Source organism: Solanum stenotomum, chromosome 7, assembly GCF_019186545.1.
Source record: "Solanum stenotomum isolate F172 chromosome 7, ASM1918654v1, whole genome shotgun sequence".
NCBI classification, from domain to species: Eukaryota; Viridiplantae; Streptophyta; class Magnoliopsida; order Solanales; family Solanaceae; genus Solanum; species Solanum stenotomum.
The window spans coordinates 1,468,751-1,495,605 of NC_064288.1; the positions used below are offsets into that span (position 1 = coordinate 1,468,751).

Genomic DNA, 26,855 nt, shown 5'->3' on the forward strand with positions numbered 1-26,855 from the left:
AAAAGGAGATAATGATAAAAAATATATATACTTAAAATCAAGTTTTCTTAAATTTCACAACTCAATTATCACTTATTTACTTTTACAAAATATTTTTTTCCCAATACATATTTTTTATTTTTTCCAGATTTCACTGTTATTGTTGTGACAATTTGTAACATGCCAACTCCTTTATATATATTAGATCAACGAAACTTCTACAGCATAAAGTATGATTAATTATTAATTAACCTATATTAGACAACTAGTTGTAGCCTTGCAGGACATTAATTTACTAGCTTCATAAGTAGTACAGTATTATTTAATTTTCGTTGCTTAATTAGGTAAAATAAAATTGTTTAACACGTGTATCATTTTCAAAATTTGAACAAACTAGAATAGTAAAACGACAAGAATGTGAAGGACATGACAGTAATTTCGAATCCCAAGGGAAACAAGTGTCGGTTGCTATTTAGTTTATTTTCATGAATTGTTTGAGAAAAAAAATATTATTATTATTATTATTATTATTATTATTTTTAAAATTATTATAGTATTATTATTTTGATGTTTAGGATTGAACTTATTTCTTAAGTTTTCTGTTTCATTGCTTATTCCTTCTGTTCCTAATTATTTTGTCCATTTTTGAATTGATATACCTATTAAGATAATAATAATTGATATAATGACTTTATTATTTTACCCCTATTAATTATGAAGTTGATGAATTTAAAACTTAAGAGTTTCAAGAATTTATATATTTTTCAAAGTAATTAATTGAAGATATAATAGGTAAAAAAATATTTGTCCTTCTTTAATTTGTCAAAACAAACAAGTAATTAGGGATAACTAAAAAAGAAAAAGTGAACAAGTAATTATGAATCAAGTGAGTATTTTGTTGATGAGTAATTAATAAAGCATCGTTAATTAAAATAAGGAACAATCTTCACTCACAATTTTTTATTAATCCTTCTAATTTTTCCATTTTAATATTCTCTTCTAAACAAAAGGTAGGAGGAGTAAAATATTCAACAACACAACAGTTTAACTTAGTCACGTAGTATTAACTCAACTTATCGTTACTATATCCTCCATTGAACATAATAAACTCAACACTATGAAAAATATATTAAAACTAACTTTATATATAACTCAATTTATCGTTACTATATCCTCCATTGAACATAATAAATTCAACACTATGAAAAATATATCAAAACTAACTATAGTTAATAATAAAAATAAATTACCTCTTGATTTTTCTAATTTCAAATATCTAGTGTTTGTCTTAAAATATATTTAAGATTGAAAAATTTATTTTATATTTTGCATCAAATTAATATGTATGGAGGAATTAAATCCTCATCAACAAGGCGAATGAAAGTTCATACAAGCAGAGACTCAATCAACTAAGCTACTAATCGAGACAGAGACAAATAAAATATAGTGATATACTTAATTAATAAGATTATTGAACAAAAAACCGGAAAATCCGAAGCATGCACACTGTACGGACAGTGGAAAAAAAAAAACGAAACCTTAGTGATACCAAAAGACTGTTTCTCTCTATTTCGTTTTTCCACAGTTGGCAATTTTCTCCTTGGTGTGTCGTACCCTTTTTCTCCCATCTCATTGCATACTGTAAGTCACTAAAACACCATTAATATCTTCTTCTTCTTCTGTACATATATAATCAACTCTTTATCAGATACTTTGTCTTCTTTTTTTTGTCGGTTTTGATCCTCTGAATATTGTGAAGAAGAAGACCTAAAAGAAAGAGATGGAGCTGTACGGGCCGTCTACAGGGAGTAACGGGTCACAATCCGATCATCAGTCGGAATGGGTTGCGGTGGAGCAAGAAACGGGTCTGGATGGTGCTATTTTTGATTTTTAATAAATTTTGAATTTTGGGTTGTTTTAATTTTTGTTTTTAAGTTTTCTAGGGTTTTTGATGATTTTTTTTGTTTTTTGGGTAATGTAGGATCAATGCAGAAGTTGGGGTTATTTGGAAGGGAGGTTTACCCAGAAAGGCCTGATGTTCCTGATTGTTCGTATTATTTGCGAAATGGGTCATGTGGATATGGACCTAATTGCCGGTTTAACCATCCGAGTGATCGTGATCGGCGCTCTGTAAGTTGTTTATCTTGTTTTAGTTGGGTTTTATGTTAAGCTAATTGCTTTTTTATATTGGCTTGACTAATTTGGATTCATATGGTGGAAAGTATACTATGAGGGGTTTGGTGGTTCATGTTAAGCTAATTTCATTTTTTAGTGGTTCGACTAATTTGGATTCATGTGGTAGAAAGTAAACTATGAGGGTTTGGTGGTTCATGTTGAGCTAATTTCTTTTTATATTGGCCTGACTAATTTGGATTCACGCTATGGAAAGTGCACTACCAAGGGTTTGGTCGTTCATGTTAAGCTAATTCCTTTTTTACACTGACCTAACTAATTTGGATTCATGCTGTGGAAAGTACACTATGAGGGGTTTGGTGGTTCATGTTAAGCTAATTTCATTTTTTAGTGGTTCGACTAATTTAGATTCATGTGGTATAAAGTACACTATGAGGGTTTGGTGGTTCATGTTGAGCTAATTTCTTTTTATACTGGTCTGACTAATTTGGATTCACGCTATGAAAAGTGCACTACCGAGGGTTTGGTGGTTCATGTTGAGCTAATTCCTTTTTTACACTGGCCTGACTAATTTGGATTCATGCGGTAGAAAGCACCTATGTTGCTCGGTCTCTTTCAAAATATCGACGGGTGCATGTCAGATCCTCCAAAAATAGTATATTTTTGAAGGATCCGACACAGGTGCGGCATCATTTTTTGAGAGTCCGAGCAACTTAGGAAAGCACACTTGAGGGGTTTGGTGGTTCCTATTAAGGTAATTCCGTTTTACACTGGCCTTGACTAATCTGGATTCACGTGTTAGAAATGTCCACTACTAGGGGTTTGGTGGTTCATGTTAAGCTATTTCCTTCCTACACTAGCTTGACTAATCTGGTTTCACGTGGTAGAAAGCACACTATGAGGGGTTTGGTGGTTCATGTTAAGCTAATTCCCTCCTTTCTTGAATATGTATTTGGTATCTATTTTATCTAGGCGAATGTAGGTCTCTACTTTCGTTGAATTTCTTACTTGGAAGTCATAGTTGAGAATGTGTTCTTTCTGACACATGAGGCGGATCCAAAGCTTTTAAGTTGGTGTATGTGGAGTATAAGGCACCTATTATTCCCATGGATGGTGTAGAATTGGACTACTTTCATTTACTCATAGGCAGACCTAGAATTTTGAGTTTATGGGTTCTGAATGCTAAAACACGCATCTTATGTAGTTCTTGATAAACTATTTATACATATTAAGTGGAGCTTTAAATACAATACATAGTTTGAGCCAAGTTATTGGTTCTACTGAACCTGTAGGCGAAGCTCAAGCTCCGACCCTGCATTTACTTTCTCAATCTTCTGAATATGCTATATTTTCTTGAGAGGGAAAAATGTGAATGTCTACATTCCTTATGCGGCTGCGTGATTTTGTTTTCAGGGTGGTAAGATGCAGTTGGAAGGAGTTGAGTTCCCAGAAAGAACGGGAGAGCCGATCTGCCAGGTACTCTGTTTTCAGTGTTGAAGTTTGATCTTGTTAGTTCTTCTAACATTCAAACTTCAAAGTGTTCAGGTTTTCTGTTTTCGTGAATGTGGTATATCATTTTTAATAGTTTTGATTTCATTGCTGACTTCACAATGTTCACGTGCAGTACTTTTTAAGAACAGGTACCTGTAAATTTGGTGTATCCTGCAAGTTTCACCACCCTAGGAACTTTGGTGGAACCTTGAGCAATATACCACTAAATACTTATGGATATCCATTACGCACGGTAAATGTCTCATGGTTTTATGTGTGTGCACTTGTGTTAACTTTCTGAGTTAACCATCTAATTTTCAACAACTACAACAGGGGGAAATTGAATGCACCTATTATTTGAAAACGGGGCATTGCAAATTTGGTATAACATGTAAATTCCATCACCCTCAACCTGCTGGTATATCAGTGCCAGCACCTGCACGTCCATTTTATCCGACAGTGCAGTCTCTTCCTGCTCCTCCCGAGGAATGTAACAGTGCATTAACTGGTCTTAGAGTAGCAAGGCCTCCGATTTTACCTGGTTCATATGTACCTAGTGCTTATGGTCCAGTGTTGCTTCATCCAGGAGTGGTTACCATTCAGAACTGGAGCCCTTACTCAGTAATATAAAGATTCTCTCTATCAACCTTCTACAATGATGTGTAATCTCTTTTTCTATGCAGTGATTAATTTACTTTTGCAGGGACCAGTAAGTCCTGCACTATCTCCCGGTGTTCATCCCTCTGCTGGGCTGACATCTGTCTATGGGATGTCACCGCTAGCATCTTCTCCACATGCCTTTGCAGGGCCTTACTCGCCATTACCCCCTGCTGCTAGCCCTTCAAGCAAAACACAGAAGGAAAAGAGTTTTCCAGAGAGACCTGGTCAATCCATATGTCAATACTATGTGAAAACTGGGGACTGTAAATTTGGATCATCTTGTAAGTTTCACCATCCACCTGACTGGATTGCATCAAAGACAAACTGTGCTATCAGCCCCATGGGCCTTCCTTTGCGTCCGGTATGATAATGTTTCTTCTTTCTCCATTTTTGTTTGATTTGACATGATGATTTATTATCTAATCTGGGTAAAAACTTGTACACTGTTATTGCTAAGTTTTCGTGTCCTGGCATCATTGTGCTCTTGAGCTGCCACTAGATTTTTGTGTCTGGAATGTTTTGTCTACATTCAGTTCTGACGCTTCATAGTATTGATCTTTATGTTGTGGTTTTCCTTTGAGGATTTTTGTCAATTGCATGCTAATGTGTCATTAATAGTAACATATGCTGGACTTTGAGGTTCATTACTCATGGATCTGACCAGAAGTTGATACAAGAAAGAGGGGAGAAATGTACAGGAAGATGATTGTTTTATGATTGCTGTCTTGCTTATATCTGGTGCTGACTTGTTATAAATTTGTGTTTTACGAAGCTGCATTAGCTGTCTCCTTTTCCTTTTCTGATAACCGAGAAAATTTTTAAGGGTCCAATGGAGTATGTTTTGAAACTTGGTGGATAATGGACCTACCTCTCTAGCCATCTCAACTTAAATGCCAGGTTTTTTTCTGCAACATAGTTTGAACATGTGACGTGCACCTAACCCATACATCACACAAAGTTGCATTAGCTGTCTGCTGCCTTCATTTTGATCATTGCTTGTTCAAGATTATATCTTCATTGTTAAAACTCAATAGCATGAATTAGTGTTCGGATTTTTGTATAATTGTTGAATTGCTATAACATTCTCTCCTTATAAATTTCTGATGCAATGGTGTCTTTGAAGAGGAGGATCTCCTAGTCTAGTTCCTTTTAACTGTTTAAAAGTCCCGTGTAGTTCTCTAGAGACTTCCTTTAACTTAAGTGAAGTGTTTGTATTACCCCATTACGATATGAGTTAACCAGGGTTCGCCATGAGATTGTCATGTTTATTCATGACCCGTTCTTGTTCTATTGTATGATGTCATACAAAAATGTCTCTATTCAACAGGAAGAAAATCAACGGATGTGTAATATGCTCTGCATCAACCAGGGAATTGTAGGTTTGCTGTGTTGTTATTGGTTTTACTTGTAAGCAATTGGCAGCACATGTTCTGTGAGTTCAGTTCTTCCCTTGCCTCCCCGGATTTGAACAAAGAAAAAATTGACCTAATAGTCATATCCATTAAGGGAATTCTAAGTTAGTCGATGATGGTTTTTTCTTTTATTGAGTTAAATTTAATGAACTTAACTGTGTGCATTTGGACTTGCATTTTCCAAGCTCTTTCTACAATTAGAGAGTGATGAATGTTCGCCTCTATTTGGTCTTAAAGAAAATGATGAATCTAAGCATTTTGTTGCCAATGCACAGATGCATGTATGTCGTTACCTCCTGTGATGGTTGCTTCTATAAATATGCTGCTATTAAGACCTACAGGCATGGATGCTTTGTTTATTTGAGCAATTTCTTTTGTGCACAGTAGGTAATAATTGTTAAGTACGGAAGGTAATGATCTCTTTATTCCTTTCTTCATAGCATGCTTTTCCTAGTCATTTTTGGAACTATTTATTGAACTGGGAGAGATTTAGCGGCTTGTGTTCTCAACTACCATCATTATAATCACACACATATGGAATTGCTCATGCTCAACTGCAACAGTTGAGTTTTCATGATAACATTTTGCGTATTTCAAGGAGAGGGAGTCGGCTGAATGCTACTGTGTCTTTACCCACGTAAAAAGTACTGTAATGGTTTATATAGTTTCGTGCTTGTCTGGAAAATGATGCTGTTTGAAAGTATTGCTTCCTGTTACGTCTTTGTGTTTGAGCGTTCCACTGATGTACATTTTTAAAGCACAGGGGGTGCAGCCTTGTTCCTTTTATCTACTGAAAGGATTCTGCAAGTTTGGCAGCGCTTGTAAATTTGATCATCCTATGGGAACAGTACAATATAGTTCATCAGCTTCTTCTCTTCCTGATTTACAAGTTGCTCCCTACATGCTGCGATCTTCCTTCACGTTGGCTCCCATGTTGCTGCCAGAGTTGCAGGCTGGATTTGTTACAGGGTCAAAAGTGGACGTCTCTTTATCTAGAGCACCTTCTTCAATGAAAGTACAATTGGTACAGTTAACCTAATACTTCCTTCGTCTGGGACTTTCGATCTCCAATATGCAGTTGTCAAGTAAGGGAAGTTCACCATTGAATTTGAAGTAAACTCGGAGCACTATGTATTATCTGCTACTTTGTCTGTTATACTATAATGTTTACTCAAAGTCGGGAGCTGAAGTTGTCTTTTGTTATCCCACTGCTTGGCATGAAGATTACATTGGTTGAGAAGACGAAAATCTGTCTTGTGAAGTAATAAGACATACTTCTTTTTGAAATTTCTTATCATCACGAAACTGCAAGATTTATATGTTTATGTTTGCTAGGACCCCACCCCCACCCCCACCCCCGGATTTTGAAGTTGTTATTCTTTTTGAGTTTCACCCTTGTTGACTATGACAACAGTCGTTATGTTCTGCTCTCTCGTGACCCCTACTTAAATCCAAACAAATAAAAGGCCCCTACTGAAGATAATTCGCCAAACTATAATTGATTGACTGGCTCTTTTCAAAGTGCCAGTCTGGTACATTATGAAATGAACCCAATGCTGGGACCTTGCAAGTTATGGCCAATATGGAAGAGCCTTAAGCTGAATTCCATCAACGTGTTAGAAGGGATTAGCTAGTGCCTTTCCTTGAGAGCCCAGTTGACATTTATGGTAGTGTTATACAAAATTTTTCTCTAGAAAGCCATCTACATCCACCCAAAACTCAAGCAAGATCATATCTAACGACTTAGAAATGGCCAACATGAGTGTTGCAGACAAATGCTAGTCAATCTATTGGATCAAGTTAATAAAAACAGTATCCAACGGTAGAGGAGAATCAACATAAGATGAGCTAAATTTACTCTTTTTTTTAATCGACGAGCAATTGATGGAATGAGTAATGGGGCAGGGATTATAGCTTAGAGATGAATCCATCAACAGTCACCAGGGCTGGAAATGCCAAAAAAATTCTTAACAAAGAAGACTTTGAAGGCTTTTAGTACCACATAGCTATGGCCTATGAAGCTCTCGTGCACACTAAACTTCTACGTTTAATAGGATGAAGAAGTCCAATTGAAGCCACTTTGAGTGATAGCCAGGGTCGGATCTACAATATAACATGTAGCTTGTAGGTTCACGTGAACCCAATAGCTCGAGGTTCTTGTAGAAACTCATAAACTTCAAATCTTGGTTCTGCCTCAAAAGAAAGACATTGTGATTCCATTTTGACATTGTTCAACAAGAGGCTTAAGAATATAAAAGTTCAGACTACATGAAGCTATAAAAAACTCACACTTGTTTATATACCTTTAAAGTAGAAGTTTGAGTGAGTATCTTCTTTCAAGGTTACAATCAAAAGACAATGCAAGAAAGAACTTCACTCAACACATCAACATCCATCAAACTCAACACTATGAAACACTATATACTCTTTTCTTATTCACACTAGAGTACAACATCAAGACACTGAACGACGCCTTCTCTTCTGAAAAAGTAATCGACTTTCTGAGTTAGCTTTCCCCCCTATTGGCTTTAAATCTCTTATTCTGAATAGTGCATTGAGCTTGCTTAGTTTTTTGGTGAATGACTTGAATAACTTGTTAGCAGGATGTGACTTTACTAGCTCCTGTTTCATGGATACGTGATCTTTCTCTAAATCTGTAAGCCTCATTCTCATTCTTGCAACCTCGAGCTTCAGTTCTCTGTTTTCTCTCCTTACTGATGCGTAGTTATCTCTTGGAGAGATGCATCCACTTCCTGCTCCACTGCCTGAACGCTGAGGGAACTGATTATTCATCCCAAAGAACTGATTATGCCCTCCATTCATCGCGTTTCTCAGTCTGATTTGTTCAAAGTACAACACTTGGACCGCCATTTGCACAGGTAACCGTTCATTTTGAGCTGCGTGACTGCAAGCTTCTTGCGATAGTTTCTGACAGTCAATAGATTTACAGAGTCTATAGCGTTCAGAGTCCTTAATGTTTGGATGAACCTGCCATGAGAATGTTATGCATGATGTTAAAACAGTCTATAATGCAAATACATTTGTTAAACTCCTTACATAAAATGGGCAGCTCGATGCAATAAGCTTCCGCTGTGCACGGGGTCTGGGGAAGGGCCGGACCACAAGGGTCTATTGTACGCAGCCTTACCCTACATTTCTGCAAGAGGCTGTTTCCACAGCTCAAACCTGTGACCTTCTGATCACATGACAACAACTTTACCAGTTACGCCAGGGCTACCCTTATGTTAAACTCCTTATATGATAACAATAATGAACAGGTGAGTGGGAACATGTTGATGAGGTTAAGTAGCTTACCTTGAGGAAAATATCTACAGCTCGATATAATCCATCATAAACTAGACGTGCGTGGTCTGGGAGTAACTCTGCAAGTGCTATATACTTCGATGGTGTTAGGTTCGAATCTAGTGCAACTTCTGCCAGGTAGTTGTCCAATAATTTTGACACCTTAACGATTGAGCTATGTTTGGGAGATCCAGGACTATCAAAGTCGTAAACCATTTCACTCTCATCTCTTAGTGGATTGTCCTCTTCATCATCCTCATCCAAATTCAAGAAAAAGGAAAAGATCCTCAATATAGAATCTATGTCATAGAGAGGGCTGTGATTGTTTCCATGTGGATTTGCAGGTATGAGAATATCTTCAAGAATTGCCTGATCTAGCTGCAGACCGATGCGCCTCTCTAGATCAGATCTGCATGAAGTAGAAGCTGATGCTGCTATTGCAGATTTTAACAAACTTGAAAGAAAAGCCATTGGCACTGTGCTTTTCCTGGATTGTGTTGGTAGTAAGCTAGCTATTGTTTCGACGATGATCCTTTGTCTTTTTTGCAAATCCAAATCCAAGTAACTTCCTTTAACCAACTGAGGATCCTTAATGAAGATCCCCTGAAGAGAGTTTTGGGCATAGTTTATCAAAATTCTGCTTATGATGTCTTGTTTAAGACCTTTTGTTTTTACTGCAGACAGAACTCTCTGAAAGAAATCAAGATTTAGCACCGCGAGTGATTTTCCCCACCAGTCTGATGGCGTCTCAGAATCAAGGCACTGAACAGGTTTGGGTGGGAAGTTATACTCCAGCTTTGACAAACCAGATGTTAGCTGTTCTTTACAGGCATTGCTTGCAATTGCATTAATTAAACGACTAACAAGATTGACTTCTTCAGATACCGGTACTAATGTTTCACAGCGATGAAGAACAGATATCGAGTTGGATATGTGTGGGAATACAATATCCTTAAGGAATACCTCTGTACGAGTTTCCAGGTTTTTCTCGGAGATGTCTTCTGTCATTTCCATGAACTTGGCTGCACATCTTAGTAACGCCACGTTAGATATGGTTATCTCAACATTCACTCCATAGCAGAACTTTGCAGCAAGTTCAAATGCATCAGATCCACCAGGAAGACCAGTTAGATTGAGTCTTGAAATCTTTGTATCCTTCGCGTCCAGCAACAGCTTTCTAATTCTTCCACTTCGAGATACCAGAGGAAACTGCAAACATTGTCAAGTTACCAATCACATTAGAAATGTCTCCAAGGTACTGCATCTGCCTATTTACTTTTCATTTTCCTCCCAATTTTGACACCATAAAATAAATTGATTCCATATGGACACGACTGTATTGATATCGGTTGTTTACTCATAACAGCTAACTTAGAAATCATTTTCAAGCTACTTTAGACTAGCCATTTCTTTGCATAACTTCTGTTTTTCATTTTCAAATTAGAGAAGAAGAAAGAACGAATACTTCAATTTTTGTACCTTGTGAAGAGCAAAACTGGCTGATCCGACTTCTATAGTAAGATCACTAGAAACATCAGATATTGGCCTGCAATATAAGATATCATCATTGATCAAAAGTTGGAAACTAGGGAAGTATCAAGAAAAGCTATAAAATGAACTTCTCTGTTTATATTTTTAGCCTAAGGTTTTACACACGCGCAACTTACATTTCAAGAATACAATGCTGGATGTATCGAGTCTTAAAGCTATCTAAACTCAAGCATGTATCAGCCTGATCTTGTGCTTGTACGTATGATCATAGTTTAGGACCAAAAGTAGCATAAAACACAATCTTTGATGGATACAAATGTTAAAAACAAAGTTTACAGTACTCTGTGTGTTCTGTTTTTGGATCCAATTTAGCAAGTGATAAACATCTTCTGGTGTTTTTCGAATTTGTTACTGGTTGTGATTTATCTTGTGGTGTGGAGTAATCCAACAGCTAATTTCAGGACTCATCTGTACTATAGCTAACAGCTAATTTCAGAACTCATCTGTATTATAGCTAGAGGGCCCTCATAAAATACACTTGTTGGAAACTAGGAAAATAATTATTGTTATATATACACAATCATTCACACCAATGAGCCGAGCATCTATCAGAAACAGTCTCTCTGAGTATGAGGGTCTTGTTGGAAACAGTCTTTGTACCTACGTGCTTACTACCCTCCTCAGACCCCACTTGTTGTACACCGTTCACACCACATCTTGAAACAAGAAAATTGAACACAATGGACTTAAAAACTTAAAAAAAGTCAGATATTTGATTTTGTCATTTTCAATGATTGCAGCCTTAGAAATTGTTCATCTATAGTCATTTTCCAGATCATCTGATATTCAACTTAATGATATGATAGAAACTCTACAATCTTAGATTTTAAGGTAAGTTCCATCACAATCAATTTCAAATAAACTAATTAAAAGTATTTTCCATTTTCACTATAGTCAGCACTTGAACATGGTCTTGTCATAAATACATTTAATTATTTTAGATATTTTGGTGGTTGTAATATTCTCTTGTACTACTAAACTTCTTCCTTACAATATCTCACAAGAATTCATGCTATCATCACCAATAATTCACCGAACCACGATTTTTACTAAAGAAATTCAAAATATAAAAAAATAAACACAGAAAAACATAATTTTGACTTTATATTATACAACATAATATTCCAACGAAAGAGGTTCAGATGAATCCCCTTACGTCCCCTATCTCCGACTTATGTCAATGTGTTAGGTGTTCTATGAATAATTAATTGATACCCAAAAACTAACAATCAACATGTCACACACTAGATTAAACTACATTGACATCGTAATATTTATTCTTTACGCTGTCAGTGTATACAATTCGAGTATTATAAAAGAGAGAATTGTATATATATTACCATTCAGTAATATGTCTTGCACTAGAACTTGGACGAAAAGATCTCTTCCCAGATATGCTTGGCTTGAGTTCAGCAACAGTGACAACTCCCATCTTCTTAATTTTCCAAAATTAACTTCACAAAACCATTAATCAGTCTCTAAACAAAATCACTATGCTTTTAATAGCAACTTGTAATTGATTTAAAGGACCTATTAAAGCTAATTATAATGCTAAATTAAGCTAAAACTTTATTTGCTGGCATGTTGTGTCACTGTGAAGGGAGAGTAGAAAGGCAGAAAGGTAGAGTTAAAAGAAAAAAGTCACATGAAACCATGCAGGAGGGAAGAGTTAAAAAGAAAAAAAAAACATTGAGTTTAAGTTATATAAATATATAAAAGTTTTTGTACTATGACTTTAACCTTTTATAGCAGTAAAGAGCGGATTCAGAGTTTTGAGTTTATTACGTTATGAATTCTAGAAAAGGCATATTATAGTTATTTACTGTGTTCTTGAATAAATTATTTGTATATCAGTCAATAGTTTTCTTAACATCAAACATAATTTTAACTAAAGCTACTGAATTTTGTTGAATTCGTTATTAAAATTCTAGCTCCACTTCTAATAATAGGCAATGGCGAATGGAGCAATATAATCTACAAATTAAATTCAACCCCATATTTTCAATACGAAAAATAGATATGTGTGTGAAAAGTTACCCATGTTTTAAATTTTTAATGTATAATTGAAAGGGTAACAAATTTGATTGAAGAATCAAAGATTGAAACCATCAAAGTTAAATCTTGAATTCGATCTCAATAGTAGGTAGTACTTTATTTCTCAATTATTATATCCGTCTTGTTCTGAAAAAATATATTTATTATAATAGTTATAGATCAATTTAAACTATTATAGTGTAAAAATTTATAAAAAAGTTAGTGCACAACATTTAAACTCTAAATAACATAAAAGAGTTGAAAATAGTGATTAGATTTTTTAAATATTTTTTTGTTGTAAAAAGTCGAGGATTTGTTGCTACTTTTCGGTGAAAGGTGGGAATTAATTATTATATATTTTTCACTAGTAGATGTTTTGTTTTCTTGGAGATGGCGGAATTCTCGAATTTTTGCAATGCTTTTAGGGTTTGTAATCATGCCTAGTGAAACCTATTAGTCTTTTTAAACACCAAATTTAATTAATCATGTCTAAAGTCATTAAAGTTGATTAAAAAAGCAAACATTAGTTGGATTAATTTGTCCTTTTTTATGTTCACAACCACAGTAAGCTGGGGTAATTATGTAGTTGTAGGTTTTTTTTTTTTTTTATATATAATTACGGTGTTTGAGTCAGCTTTCGTACTCTTTCCACCAAGGTTAAGACAGATGGAAAGAATCACCTAATATTTTTGTCTTTGCTTAATTTTATACTTGAGATCTCAGGATTCTCAACTATTTCATTGATCACTAGGCTATATCCTTTGGTGCGTGTAGTTGTAGTTCTTTTTATTTCTTTATTAGAATTCTATTACAAGGTATGCGATTTGAGTTTCGTATCAATTTAATAAGAATTGATATGAGATTTATATAGTCTCGATTTCTTCTTTGTCAATAACTAGCTCTTGGGGCATATTTCTTCCTGAATTGTATTAATAGTATCAGAGTGCCCGTTGCCATATGTGCTCATCGAGTTGTCGTTCTATAAATAATGACATCGATATTGCATTTTTGGCACGAGGCTAAAAATGATATCGTGAACGATGGGAGGTCCCAGAGAATTGACCTTACACATAGTCATTAAAGGTAGTATGAGATTTGAGCCTCCACATCAAAGAGCTGATATAAGGCTTATAGAACCTTAATAACTAGCTTTTGAGGCGTGATTCTCCCAATGTTATATCATCTTCCCTACCAAAAATGAATTTGCGAGTTTACAACATAAATATTGATATATATGAATTTTAAACAATTGTAATAATCATCCTTTTTGGGATATGAATAAAATAATATTTAATCATCACCATTAAATAACAATTGGACAAAAAAAAGTTTTTTTTATTCCTAGCTGGCTACTGGGCCATTGGATCCGTGCACGCCTTAAAAATAGTGAAGCAAGAATTATTCTCCTTAGTTAATAATTGCATTAGGGATTTACTTTTTTTTTTAAAAAATAAAATAAAATCATTTTAGTTGTATCAAGCATTTTTCATGTGAATTTTAAAATTTGTAAATTCTAGTAATTATTATTAGATTAAGAACCCTGGTCCAGGTTCATACAGGAAATTAGATATTTTAATCTGTACGTTCCACAATTCATCATTATATTCTATTTGAGATTAAAGGGTAATATTTAGTGGAAATGCATTGTTGGGATCAATCATGGCATGGCCCATTTGTGTGTTGCTCCTAAATTAAAATGCTATGGGAGCAATGATATATGATGACCCCATCAAAACCAAAAATTCTTCGGCGGAGAAATTAGTTATCTCGAGATTATTATTTTTAAATTAATTTATCCCATTTCTTATATGAGGCAAAATAACACCAAGTTTAAGTTATAAATTTATATATGGATTAGTTATACTTTCAACCAAATTAAGTATATATTTAAATTTAAACTTTATCCTGCAATATCTATTTATAATCTCATGAACCAAACGGCAAAATTATGTACTTACAATAAATGAAATATGTGTGTATAATAAGATCATGACTTAAAATATAGATATGTAACCGTATATTCTTAATTATACTGATCGATAATATATAGAAAATGATAATTATCTATTGTAACAAGTCAATAAATTAAAATATTTGTTATTACTGTTAATTATGTATACTAATTTTTGCTATAACATTCTTATTTGTTTATGATTGTTATAGTGAAACATTAATAAGAAGAACATATAATATAATATAATATGAAAGATCAACTGTTCCACGAAAACTATCACTATAATAAAATATTTTTATAAGATAGTTCTTACAAAAAGATCTAACGAGCGTATAATTACTTAATTAGAAATGGAGTATTTGTTAGTGCTGTCAAAGGCTGTAGTTAACAGGTTGGGATCATATGATCAGATTAGCAAATTAAATTATTAATCTTGGTTTTAGGGAATTGTAAAGTATATATCCCTTTTTTTTTTACTTATATAAAAATAAAAATGAATTTAAGGTTGTCCAGGACCACATTGTAGGCTTTCTTCAAACAAGGAAGCAAATCAAGATTATATTATTCCTTAAGTTTCATTGGAAATAAATAATAATAATAACAATAATAATGTTGTAGCAGCTTTTATGAATCATTACATATATATACATATATATACTCTGTAATATTATGAGATTAAAGTGGATGCACTACATTATAACAATGTCCATATACACATGAGTAATAATCTCTTCCAATCTTTGTTTTTTACTATATTTTGATGGAGTGTTGATCAAGTGAGATGTTCAATAGAAATAAAATAATCTTTTTTTATTTCATATTAATTATTTATCGCCTTTCTTATTTATTATTTCTTAAAGGATGGATAAAGAAAAAAAAGAGTACTCCCTTCCGTCCATATTTATTACTTGTCATTGTTATTTTTTAGAAGACCTAAGATAGAAATTCTTTTTCCACTTGTATATATCCTTACTTTAATTAATGTAGAGAGATATTAATTTAGTAAAATAAATAGTACTACTAATTTGAAAATCAAAAAATAAATATGAGTAATTTAGTTAAATTATCATTTTGTTAATATTTTCTTAAAGAACATATAAAGTGCAAACATGACAAATAAAATAAACATGAGGGAGTACTAGTTATATATTTCTTAAAAATTGTACAAAAATAATAAAAAGGTAGATAATATCGATTGGAGGGAATATTAATATTTCACAAATATATAACTATTTAGAAAGGGGAAAAAATGATTGAACCTAACTAGTTTGTTCTTGTTTAATTTGTGAGGGGTTGTTGAAGGATCAAAGAATGAAGAGCATGCAAGAGCAGCCAAAAGGGATATTGTTATCAAATAATGTTTAATTATTAGGTCCACAACAATTTTGTATAATTGGAACAACAAGCTTCTAGGATGAATGGCTACAATCATGGCGTACACAAAACATGCAACCCCACACAAGACATATTCAAAGAAGAAAACAAAACAAAACAAAGGAGATCCAACCAATTACATTAACCAAATAATAATTGTCAATAATCGATTCTGGTAGGATGATTGAGATAACTTCATCCTTAATTAGAGATTTTAGATTTGAACTTTAGATATAATTTTCTTTTTTTTGTTGAGAGCGCTACCTTAAAGAATGAGCCCTGCAATGCGAATATAAATTAGTCAAACTCTAATGTAGATATCGAATATCGAGTGAGGAAAAAAAACCAAATAATTATCAACATGTACTGTGATGGCATGGGATGGTTGAAATATCTTTAACCTAGTATCTTTTGAGAGCGCCACTCTTAAAAATGGACCGTTAATGCAAATATGAAATTATTCGGACTCCAATACTAATATCTGACATGGAGTACAGTATGAAAAAAATAACTAAATAATTAATGTTGTGGCATGACCCTTTGGTCCCTTCACCAAAATACATCTTATTTGTTCTAATCAAGTCCTTCATTATCCCTTTTTGACATTACTGCCCTCTTCTAGGGCATTGGATTTTAATTATCTTTTCTTGTGAATTAAATTAAATGTTTCGTTGATGAGAATTAATGATGCACTATTATTTAAGGGGTATTTTATGGGCTAATTAAACTAAAAATTACAATATTTTTTTTTATCATGATAAAATCACTAAATTAATTATTTAAAACATCGTAACAATATTCATTAAGCTATTTGTTAGTTGCCTAAAAATACAAATCGCTGAAAAGTCAAATTTTGAGCTGAAAAATTATGTCATCACCACATCATTTTGAAACTCAAGTATACATGTCCCATGAAAAACTTTTTATTAAAAAAAAATCACATTGTCATAGATATATTTTAAAAATGAATACTTTAGGTAAACATAAAATAATGAATCAATTACACTTGAATCCCTTAATTTTTTTATTTTTTGAAACAAATGGTGGGGTGCGCCATGCCCGTGCAGTAGTGCAACACATGGGCGACGCTTGAGAGCCCACGTAGCAAGCTACCTTGAAGGACTCTCCCCCTTAAAAAAATGAATTAATATCGTGTGGACTAATCGCCCATATATCAGATATTAAACTGATAAGAACAAATACTACACTTGATCTTAGCCAAAAGGCCGAGAAAGGTATAATCCCTTAATATTCATGTTGGATGCGAACGGTAAATTTGTTGGAGGAAATTTCACAACTAGCCACTAAAAATAACTTGCTCCATAATTATAATTTGTTATTTACGATCCATAGCTACATGTTAGAGGGAGGAGAGAGTCGAGCGAGAGAGGCAGAAATGAAGGGAGGTGAACTGTATTTGCATATTTGTCGAATTGTATATGTTTATCTATCAGATAATTGTATATATGTAACTGATATACATATGTATTTGTATATCTAGCAAGCGAGATTGAGAGAGGGAGGAGAGAGGCGAGCAAGAGAGGGCAGAGAGTGGAGAGAGACGAATGTATTTGTATATCTGTCATATAATTGTATATGTATATGTATAATTTGTATTTGTATATGTATAAGAGAGGAGAGAGGCGAGAGAGAGAGGAAGAGATCGAGGAGAGAGATGCACGTAATTATAGCTAAAAAGAGGCCGTAAGTGATAATTAATTCAAACTATAATTATATTAGCTAATTAACTAGTATATATTTGCTAATTCGCGTAATTTCCCCAATTTATTATGCAATATTTTTTGGCGAGACTTTTCTTCTTAAAATAAAGATTTTTTTTTTCTAAAACCACATAAAATACTAAAATATATAACTACATTATTTATTAGTTATAAGCTTCTCATATATTTGCATACCATAAGCACTCAAATAAAATGTGGAATAATATCATGTAATCAAAGTTTTCTTTCATAACTCATAATAAAAGGGCAGTAAAGAATTACTCATAAGTTGACAAAGAATGAAAAAAAAAAATCCTTTCTCATAGTAGGAAAATATCGTTAGATTTTTAAAAAATCAAATGAAATCGATTACAATCAAACCAATAAATATGTATTATATTGGATTTAGTTTTAATATTTAAAAAATTAATTAGATTTATTTGATTTTGATTTTAGCCAAAAACCAATCCAAACCGAATTATGAACTACATAAAAATACTAATTAATCCTAACATTTGCCTACCAAATAAATTAATCATAATATTTCAAGAATAAAACAATTAGATTATATTTTAAAAATAATAATCAAACAAAATATTATGCGACTTTAGAGATTAAAAAAGAAAGAAAAATTACATAAATACTAAACTAAGATATCAATTATTATAATCTATAATTTTTTTGAATACATTCCTATCATCTCTCGGAAATATCCTTCCCCTCTCGATACATCATATACATCCTCCCATTAAGTGATGTATCATTTGTAATGTATCCGACATTCAAGAAATGTATTCGTGAGTAATAAAAAATAAAATTTTTATAATTGGGAAAACTTCCGAGATATGTTAGAGTTTGCGCCTAAAATGTATGGAATTTCTATTAGTTTTCTTTTAAAAAATAAACAAGAGGCAAATAAGGACTTGACGAACCCGGTGGAGTCGGATCCTTTCCGACCCGAAACCGAGTGATTACCCACAGGCCACAACTCCCCCTCCCTTGCCCCGTTTCCTTGTAGCTGAAACCCTAATCGGACAGTAATTTTGTTGAAGTTTAGCACAGTTTTTAGGGGAAATTGATACGAATAGGCAGAAGGAAGATGACTGTGTCACTGTCGAAACTCGGCAATGTGTTACCCTTCTCCAGGCTCTTCAGGTAATTCTAAATCTCATTCCTTATTCGCACCGCTAATTTGTACCTAGATGATATGGAATGTTAATTATTTCGGTTTTACACAGTTATATTTGATTGTTCGTACTTTTGATTTATTTATGCTTTGAAATCTATGAGTTTAGTGAAGTATAGTTGATTCTGGGCGGTTTGAAATCTATGGATCTTTGAATAGTGAAATATTTAGCATTTGCAGGGAATTAACCTGAATAGAGATGGTAGAATCCAACTTATTTGGATACTAGATTGATACATAGGCTTTGTCATCTTATCATTTTATTGATGAGTCTGTAGTTAGATTTCCTTGACCACTGTTTTTCGATTGTTTGTTCGGTGACCACTGTTTACAGGGAATGTCTTTGATTTTCTCTGCAAAGTTTGGAACCAAAGTTTCTATCGTGAATTTTTTTTCCCAGAGAGCATCTTATTTTAGGCTTTATTCTATACGAACTGTACGTTCGTATTCTGGTGAGATTGGAAAAATAATAATCACATTTTGAAGCTATATTCAGGTATTTTCTCTCCATGATAATCTGGCCATATTGTACTGGATTTGCTGATCAGGTAATTCTATTTGATGGTTGTACTGCATTTTTAGCTGTATTTGGTTGTATTCAGCCCAACTCATGTGCACAATTTGTAAGACTTTGACGCATGAATGAAAAGGAAAAAAGCAAAATAGAGACTTGAGAATTAAAATGAGCCCCACTGTAGCCAAATGCATTAAGAGGATTCATATGTCGATTCCAACTTGTGTGCAATGGAGGCATATTTGATTGATTGATATTATGCTTGCTACGAGCTTGATCCTTATATATTGACTTTGAGCCCTTCCCATGGTCTCTCTAACACATTGTTCGGTATATTATAGTGTTTAAGCAACTAATCAACGAAGATAGAACATCTTAGAGCTAATTCTCCAATACATAGCCTTGTAAATGTTCGAAGTGTTAGTACTCAAGCGTGTCAATGAAGTGGGTTGAGAACCATGAAGTCTCAAGCAAAATCCCCAAGGGAGACAAAAGCATTAGGTGTCCAGGATCGAACTCTCCATGAGAAGATTCATATTAGCATTACTTATAGCTTCCTTGTTCGTAGACCAAGCGGATTTAGAATTGTCTTTCATTCCAAGGCATAACTTGTATTCATGCACTTGGACAGAGTTATCTGGTACCTGTACTGGTGGGAGGTAGCAGGTACCCCGTGGAATTAGTCGATGTGGCACAAGCTTGACCCAGACACCACAATTATGAGAAAAAAATGGTCCAAGTGTTGGAGTTCTATATCTTACAGAAACCAATGTTTATGGCAGTTTAATTATATAACTTCTCTGGTAGGATTACATTAGTTAATTCATTTGATATTTGAAGAGTAAGTAAATTTTAGAACTTATCAAACTCTTGAGTATTACAGAATTGTGTTATCAAGAAACGATAAACTCTTGTTTCTATTTAGGATTACCCTTTGGTGTTTTTGTGGTTCTTTGTTATTAATCAGTGATTGAAGAGTAGGTATCTAAATGCAGACTGATAGGACTTAGGAGTGTGCGGATTAAAGGACTCTTCAATTGGATTTGTCATAATTTTCTCTTTTAGACCATGAGAGACACAAAGATCAAATTGTGAACATTATGACTTCAGCATTATTTTGGTGTTTGTTTTAACAGGCAACTGGAGCTGGATGTGGAAACTGTAGTTAAGGTACTACAACCTGGTCCACTAGGCATTGTGGAACACAAATTTTCTGCTGAGGAAATACAGAAAGCCAGTGACACCGTTAAGCAGGCAGTGAGTAATTGGCGTAGGCAGGCTAACATTGAGAAACATAGCCCCATCATGAAGGATTTTATCGATGTATGAGAGAATTGTTTCTTCATTTGCTATCAGTAATCTCATGAAAAGACAATAATGTAAATTTGTAAGCTTAATAGAAATAAACTATAGCTATGCTTATGACTAAAGCTCCAGTCGTTCTGTTTGCCAATCCATTGCCATTGCAATATCACTCAATACATGCTTTGACCATTCATCAATTCTCAATTTCTTGACATCTTTGCACAGTACTTATTCAAGAAACTCGAAGAAAGTCATGTAGTGTATTGACAGTATAGAATATTATTGTTGTATAATGCATATAGTTGTTCCTGTTAATATTGTTCCTTGAAGACTACTGCATATATAATGCAGCAAAACGAAAAGATGATAATCAAGATATCAAATGTGAGGGCAGTTTTTGCCTGATTACTCAGCTCCATGTTCCTTCCACCAAGTCGATCCACCATGTCTGGAACAGATTCCCAGTTTTCTACTTCTAGCATGCGTGGATCTTGCAGCCTCATTTTCATTTTCTCTGCTTCTCGACTTGCTGTCTCCTGAGCTAGTGTCCAATCATAGAATCGACGTTGTTCCTCATCACTCAGGACATCATAAATTTCTCTTAGTTTCATGAATTTCTCTGATGCTGCTCTTATAGGAAGGTTAGTTGTGTCTGGATGATACTCCTTTGATAGCCTCCTATATGCAGCTTTAATTTCCTCCAGATCAGCTGTTGCAGATACTCCCAAGAACCTGAATTTGAAACATTAGAATTATGTATACATGTGAACTGTGAGCCACACATTTGAGATAAGATGATAGCAAAGTTTCTGAAGACAGAAACTAGAAAATGAAGACTAACTGGTAGTGAGAATTAGCTGAACTGTTGAGGAGGTCTGAGAATTTCTCATCAAGGAGATTCTTTTCGTCTGTTTTGATTCGTTCTTGTGTGGACCGTGATTTACTCTCTCCTACCCATCCTTCATCTTCGTTTTCCCAGTGAATTCTTGTGTCAACACCAGGAGGAGCACGTTGTCGCCCACTAGCCCCTTCTTCTGTTGCATAAACTTGTAAGCCAACACGGCGTCTTCTTTGTTTTGTTGTCAACCATCTGGCATCTGTTCTGTGATCATTATTGCTTAGGTTCCTTGAAAGGAAGGTGAATGGAGCTGGTGGAGCTGTTGCTGAGGCCATGGAATTGGAAATTTGTTTTGTGTCTGATTTGAGTAGTCTAGAGGAGGGGCTTTCTCATCACCTTGTCTTTCTGTGTGGTTGAGGAAATAACTAAACATTTTGTTTGCTTTGTGAAATATCAATAATTTTGGATTTTGACTTTTGTACTCTTGACTTAAAGAGAATTTATCTACATTTTTTAAGGTACTAAAAAATTATAAAAGAACAAATAAAACAGTTGAAACTTAGTAAGAGTTGGATAGGTTGAGTTATGACCCGCATTTTAGTCCATTTTCAGTCCAAGTAACTTTTGGATGGATCAATAACCTGCTAATCCATTTACTAACTCAACTCATTTTAACCCTCCCAAATTCAGTCCAACCTGCCCAATTCCCACTTATAAATACAATCATACTCCTTAGGGTTTGGATGGCAAAAAAAATGAGCTAGTACTTGGAACGCAACACACTTGTTATGGGAGACCCCTAGCGTCTATATTTTCCTTTTTTTTTTTTTTTAAATTATCATGTTGTTCAGGTCAGCTTACACACATTTAAACTAATTTTATAGGATATCTGCTACCATCAGTACAGATAACACATAACTCTATCCACCACGACTATATTTTCCCTATCTTTAATCCTCATGCTACAAATGTAGGTTTTTCACATAATCACTTGATTTTTTAAATGGCAGAACTGGAGGTTAATGTAATTTATGATCTTTATGTGTCAGGTAAAAGAGAGCCAAGTTGTTCTCTCTACCTTGCTTTCAATTCATAAGGCAGGATCTTTATACAAATATCACATATTTTACTTTTTGAATAAATCCCGAATTATAAACTTTAAATCTTGGATTCACATCTCAAGGAAACACAAGTTCATACTCAAGTAAAGCACACCTGAAAAAAGATATTTGAAAGATAATGAGAAGTCATGTTGAAGTGACAATCAAAGAGTGTATGGCATTGTATATAATTTATTATTACAATGCTTGAAGATACATTAAGGACTCTTGTTTGAGAAAACAGAGTTTTCATTGAGCATGTTACATAAAAGATGCTCAATTCCACAAACATTAAGAAAACCAAACTTACTAGGTGTTAATATGCACTTTCTACATGATGGATTGTAGTTTTACTAGCATATTCGACTTGAGTCTGAATTAGTCATGCTAGTAAATTTCGTATACCAAATATCTAATGCAAGAAAAAAAAGTGTATGTATTCACTATAGCCAAAGAGCTTTAGCTTTCATGAGCAGAGGAACAAGATTTCCCTCTAGATGGAGGCTCATAATTTCATTCGCACCGCCAACTAATTCTTGTCCAATGAACACTGCTGGCACGCTAGGCCTCCGGCCTAGCATCAGCAGTGCTCGCTCCACTTGTAGGCCATTGGGAAGTTCATCCAATTCATATACAGTTAAATTAGCACCAAAACTTGATATAAGTGTCTTTATAGTGTGACACATACAACACTTGCTTTTGCTAAACATAACAACTGGCTTTTCAGCTACCATATTCTTCACTGACTCCATTTTTAAATATTGGAAAAAAAGATTAATGTAATATAAGAGGATTGATAAGTTGTTGAGTTGATGATTTGAAACTCCCCTTGAACCTATTTATATACTAATAGTGACTTGTGAAGATTCAATATGCTTCCTCAACAACACCCCCCCACCCCCCACCCCCAAAATTAATTAAAGGAAAGAATAATTCTTTTAGATAAGGTGTTGATACTGTTAGATAGCATTAGATGTTCTTGATACTGTCTTAAAAGTTTCCCAAAAAAAAAAAATCCACAATAAAGTATGGAGGCTAGTATGTGAACTTTGTTTACAACTTACATATCTACATATTTTTTTTCCAATTTCCAATTAAAGTTCAATGTATCTAGCTGGAATTTATAAGTACATTGAGCGAAAGTATAGCTAAAGCCTGAAGATATGAAAACTAGGTTCAATTGAATCTCTTTTATTCGAAAATTATATCGTGAAAGGTGAAGATGTAGGTTAACAATGTTCTTACTTTTCTTAAATGCCCTTGACAAAATATATAGGAATTTATTATCTTGCAGATATTTTTTCTTTACCCTAATCCAATTTTCCTTTCTTACTTTTTTAAAAAGTCCTCAAGTTAATATGTCCATATATATTTTGTCAAGGGTTTGTAAGAAAACTAATATCGCCATAAAAATTTCTGACTCCACTATTAAATAAAATTTGTCATGGTCACACTTATGTTCATTAAAATTCACCACTTAAATAATGTAAAAGAACTCTTAAATTCTTGTTCTAAAACACATGAGTTTTGCAATCAATAAATTTGTTTTTTTTTTTTTAAACAAAAGTATATAAGGATATTAATGGAAAGGATGATGTTGTGAGGAAAAAGATGTTTAATTTTATCTACTAATGATATTCTTATATTCCATCTCATTTTTTTTGGAAATGATAAAAAAAATTGGTTTGCCCCTCTAAAGCAAATAATGGTCGTTATTCGTTAGAAAAGTGGAAATTAATAGGTCAAAAAATTATCCATATACTAACACGTTGCACCAAATGTTGGCCTATGACATATTCTCCACTAATTCAGATCATAGGAGAATTAACATCTAATAATAATTCACAATAAACAAATACAATGAATTAAGGGGTGGTTTTGGTGATGTAAAATGGATTACGTCAAGGCTATCCATTCACGAACTTCAATGCTTCGATGGAGTGTTTACAAGGATGGAGGCTGTTTGGCATGTATGGATGCCAAGGAGGGAGTTCAATGCCTTGAAGGAGCTCCCAGTTGGGCAACACCATGCTTGGATGATAGCTTGGAGCTTGGGAGGCCTAACGAAGCGAGGAGGAGCAAGTGAAGAATGTGCTCCATTCGGTAAGCTGGAGAACGCTTCGGCGACTCGCCAAAACCCTTTGGTGAGGGTTCCCAAGATCGTCAACTGCCCAAGGAGCAACAAAGGGGAAAACTTCTCACTAGGCGAGCTGAAGACCATTGGCGCATCGCCAAGTGGATTGGGCGACGATTCCCAGACCGCCCAAAGTTCCAGTAGCTTCCCAGCCAAGGCAAGGAGCACAGTTCCTCTCCGAACCTATTGGGCTCATCGCCGAGCCATTACGGCGAGCCCGACTTGGTTCGCTCATTGGCCCATTTCGGGTCATTTTTGGACCCATCTATGTAATAANTACGTCAAGGCTATCCATTCACGAACTTCAATGCTTCGATGGAGTGTTCACAAGGATGGAGGCTGTTTGGCATGTATGGATGCCAAGGAGGGAGTTCAATGCCTTGAAGGAGCTCCTAGTTGGGCAACACCATGCTTGGATGATAGCTTGGAGCTTGGGAGGCCTAACGAAGCGAGGAGGAGCAAGTGAAGAATGTGCTCCATTCGGTGAGCTGGAGAACACTTCGGTGACTCGCCAAAACCCTTTGGTGAGGGTTCCCAAGAACTCCAACTGCCCAAGGAGCTACAAAGGGGAAAACTGCTCACTAGGCGAGTTGAAGACCATTGGCGCATCGCCAAGTGGATTGGGCGATGGTTCCCAGACCGCCCAAAGTTCCAGTAGCTTCCCAGCCAAGGCAAGGAGCAGAGTTCCTCTCCGAACTTATTGGGCGCATCGCCGAGCCATTACGGCGAGCCCGACTTGGCTCACTCATTGGCCCATTTCGGGTCATTTTTGGGCCCATCTATGTAATAATGCCTAAAACTATAAATAGGCCTTTAGGGTTTCATTTTAGACTCAGACTGATTTTGAATATTGTGGTTGTAAACCTAAACTCCTTGTGTGAGTGTGTGAAAGCTTGATAAAGCTTTTGTTGAACCTTGTTTAGAAATGGGGGTTGCTTGGGATATCGATTCCCTTGAGGTCTTCGTAAGAGTCAGGGGCTTCTTGTTGGATTAACAAAGTGAGGTCTTTGGGTTTAACATACCCATAGGTTGCTCTTTGTTTCCTCTTGTTGTGTCTATCTATTTATCCGGATTAGGTGCTTGTTAGGATCTAGATTGGAGGTTATTGGATTTAATACATCCTTTAGTTGCCAATTGTTTCTTATCTTGTGTCTCTTCTTCTATCTTTCTTGTTTTCCGCTGTTGTCTGTGATTCTTCTTGTGAGAATCGTTTCATTTGGTATGCTAGACAAGTATCTATCTTGAGATAATATTAAAAATAATCTCATGTTTGATTACTAATTCTATGAGAGTTTTATCAAAATTAATACTAATTATTATTATCGGAATAAGTTATTTTTACCTTTCAAAAGGTAGAATAATAGTAAGAGGATTAGTTAATATCCAGAATAAAATAATTAAAATGATAAAAATATTCATAGTCTTTCAATTTTTTTTTTTTAAATAAATTGGAAAAGTGATTTTTGAAAACAAATAATTTTTTCTTAGAAATTACATGTTGCATGTTGTTTTTAATACAACAAATCAAACAATCAATAAATAATAATATCAAAATAACTAGTTCCAATATAACTAATTAATCTTATCATAACTTATCGATAGGAGTAGACTAGTTAGTATATTTACTACTTCAGATTTTAAACTTCCTTAATGAGAATTCTGACTTCGCCTCCACTTATCGACCAACCGACCCTTAATTAACAGTAGTATATTTGGTCTTATCATCATGTGATTCTTTTGTTCGTTTTAAGATGCTTACTTAGGCATTTCATTAGGTCGGTTATTTTGTCTAGAAAAAGTTGTCCATACTTTTTCATTATAAAAACTTCATATTACTAATTAAGTGGTGGTGACCAAAACTCCACTTAATTAAAAATATTTTAAGATTATTTAATAGTTGCAAAGATTGAAGATTCTTCTCCTAATCAAGAGGTTATGACTTATTATGATATAGAGACTTAAAATTTCTTTTTTGCTTTTAGCATATGAATAAAGTTAATTAAAATTCCCCTCATGGATAAGTCAATCAAAATGAAAAGGCTGTACTTGTTTAAGTGGAGGATGATTAAGATTCTAGTCCTGCAGCTTTAGGTGCAGTTGAAAATTTTGACATAGAATAACTGCTAATGTATATCTAAAAATTAAAATTGTCGGAGGCATAAATTT

The 26,855-nt window shown here is 34.3% G+C and overlaps 5 protein-coding genes and 1 non-coding gene across 12 annotated transcripts; 2 read left to right on the plus strand and 4 right to left on the minus strand.

The window, feature by feature from the left end:
• Positions 1 to 1,479: 1,479 nt before the first annotated feature.
• Positions 1,480 to 6,972, plus strand: LOC125871192 (zinc finger CCCH domain-containing protein 32-like). 6 transcript variants are annotated; one of them, XM_049551787.1, is made up of 8 exons: positions 1,480 to 1,620; positions 1,739 to 1,853; positions 1,961 to 2,109; positions 3,526 to 3,588; positions 3,737 to 3,856; positions 3,937 to 4,224; positions 4,307 to 4,624; positions 6,439 to 6,972. In XM_049551787.1, exons 2-8 carry the CDS (start codon positions 1,760 to 1,762, stop codon positions 6,712 to 6,714), a joined length of 1,308 nt encoding a protein of 435 aa, XP_049407744.1. In that variant the 5' UTR covers positions 1,480 to 1,620; positions 1,739 to 1,759; the 3' UTR covers positions 6,715 to 6,972. The 6 variants fall into 6 exon arrangements, with proteins under 6 accessions (XP_049407744.1, XP_049407747.1, XP_049407745.1 ...); XM_049551790.1 differs by having other exon boundaries at positions 1,739 to 1,844; XM_049551788.1 differs by having other exon boundaries at positions 1,488 to 1,620; positions 1,742 to 1,853.
• Positions 6,973 to 7,982: 1,010 nt separating this feature from the next.
• LOC125871377 (BTB/POZ domain-containing protein At1g03010) lies at positions 7,983 to 12,185 on the minus strand. 2 transcript variants are annotated; one of them, XM_049551963.1, is made up of 4 exons: positions 11,870 to 12,185; positions 10,458 to 10,524; positions 8,991 to 10,187; positions 7,983 to 8,663 (listed from the first exon to the last, which is right to left on the minus strand). In XM_049551963.1, exons 1-4 carry the CDS (start codon positions 11,959 to 11,961, stop codon positions 8,130 to 8,132), a joined length of 1,890 nt encoding a protein of 629 aa, XP_049407920.1. In that variant the 5' UTR covers positions 11,962 to 12,185; the 3' UTR covers positions 7,983 to 8,129. The 2 variants fall into 2 exon arrangements, with proteins under 2 accessions (XP_049407920.1, XP_049407921.1); XM_049551964.1 differs by lacking the exon at positions 11,870 to 12,185 and adding an exon at positions 10,646 to 10,900.
• A 4,749-nt stretch (positions 12,186 to 16,934) lies between these two features.
• LOC125871965 (U2 spliceosomal RNA) lies at positions 16,935 to 17,130 on the minus strand. Its single transcript, XR_007447079.1, has one exon. It is a non-coding gene; the product is annotated as a U2 spliceosomal RNA (small nuclear RNA).
• A 1,423-nt stretch (positions 17,131 to 18,553) lies between these two features.
• On the plus strand, positions 18,554 to 20,734 carry LOC125871499 (uncharacterized). The gene is made up of 2 exons (XM_049552104.1): positions 18,554 to 18,767; positions 20,449 to 20,734. Exons 1-2 carry the CDS (start codon positions 18,712 to 18,714, stop codon positions 20,639 to 20,641), a joined length of 249 nt encoding a protein of 82 aa, XP_049408061.1. The 5' UTR covers positions 18,554 to 18,711; the 3' UTR covers positions 20,642 to 20,734.
• Positions 20,735 to 20,877: 143 nt separating this feature from the next.
• LOC125871498 (NAD(P)H-quinone oxidoreductase subunit T, chloroplastic) lies at positions 20,878 to 21,863 on the minus strand. Its single transcript, XM_049552102.1, is given in 3 exon segments — positions 20,878 to 21,349; positions 21,459 to 21,833; positions 21,835 to 21,863. Coding segments are annotated over 3 exon segments (810 nt in total). The 5' UTR covers positions 21,849 to 21,863; the 3' UTR covers positions 20,878 to 20,928.
• Positions 21,864 to 22,683: 820 nt separating this feature from the next.
• Positions 22,684 to 23,366, minus strand: LOC125871347 (monothiol glutaredoxin-S2-like). The gene has a single exon (XM_049551933.1). The coding sequence runs from the start codon at positions 23,305 to 23,307 to the stop codon at positions 22,999 to 23,001; it is 309 nt and encodes a 102-aa protein (XP_049407890.1). The 5' UTR covers positions 23,308 to 23,366; the 3' UTR covers positions 22,684 to 22,998.
• Positions 23,367 to 26,855: the final 3,489 nt, after the last annotated feature.

What these genes read in the sequence shown, in the direction of transcription:
- LOC125871192 (XM_049551787.1), top strand. Translation starts at nt 1,760, where the DNA reads ATGGAGCTGTACGGGCCGTCTACAGGGAGTAACGGGTCACAATCCGAT. An exon ending in GCAAGAAACGGGTCTGGATG is followed by an intron (nt 1,854 to 1,960) that starts GTGCTATTTTTG and finishes TGGGTAATGTAG; the next exon opens with GATCAATGCAGAAGTTGGGG. An exon ending in TGGGCCTTCCTTTGCGTCCG is followed by an intron (nt 4,625 to 6,438) that starts GTATGATAATGT and finishes TTTAAAGCACAG; the next exon opens with GGGGTGCAGCCTTGTTCCTT.
- LOC125871377 (XM_049551963.1), bottom strand. Translation starts at nt 11,961, where the DNA reads ATGGGAGTTGTCACTGTTGCTGAACTCAAGCCAAGCATATCTGGGAAG. An exon ending in GCAAGACATATTACTGAATG is followed by an intron (nt 10,525 to 11,869) that starts GTAATATATATA and finishes CTTATATTGCAG; the next exon opens with GCCAATATCTGATGTTTCTA. An exon ending in CCAGTTTTGCTCTTCACAAG is followed by an intron (nt 10,188 to 10,457) that starts GTACAAAAATTG and finishes CAATGTTTGCAG; the next exon opens with TTTCCTCTGGTATCTCGAAG.
- LOC125871499 (XM_049552104.1), top strand. Translation starts at nt 18,712, where the DNA reads ATGACTGTGTCACTGTCGAAACTCGGCAATGTGTTACCCTTCTCCAGG. An exon ending in CCCTTCTCCAGGCTCTTCAG is followed by an intron (nt 18,768 to 20,448) that starts GTAATTCTAAAT and finishes TTGTTTTAACAG; the next exon opens with GCAACTGGAGCTGGATGTGG.
- LOC125871347 (XM_049551933.1), bottom strand. Translation starts at nt 23,307, where the DNA reads ATGGAGTCAGTGAAGAATATGGTAGCTGAAAAGCCAGTTGTTATGTTT.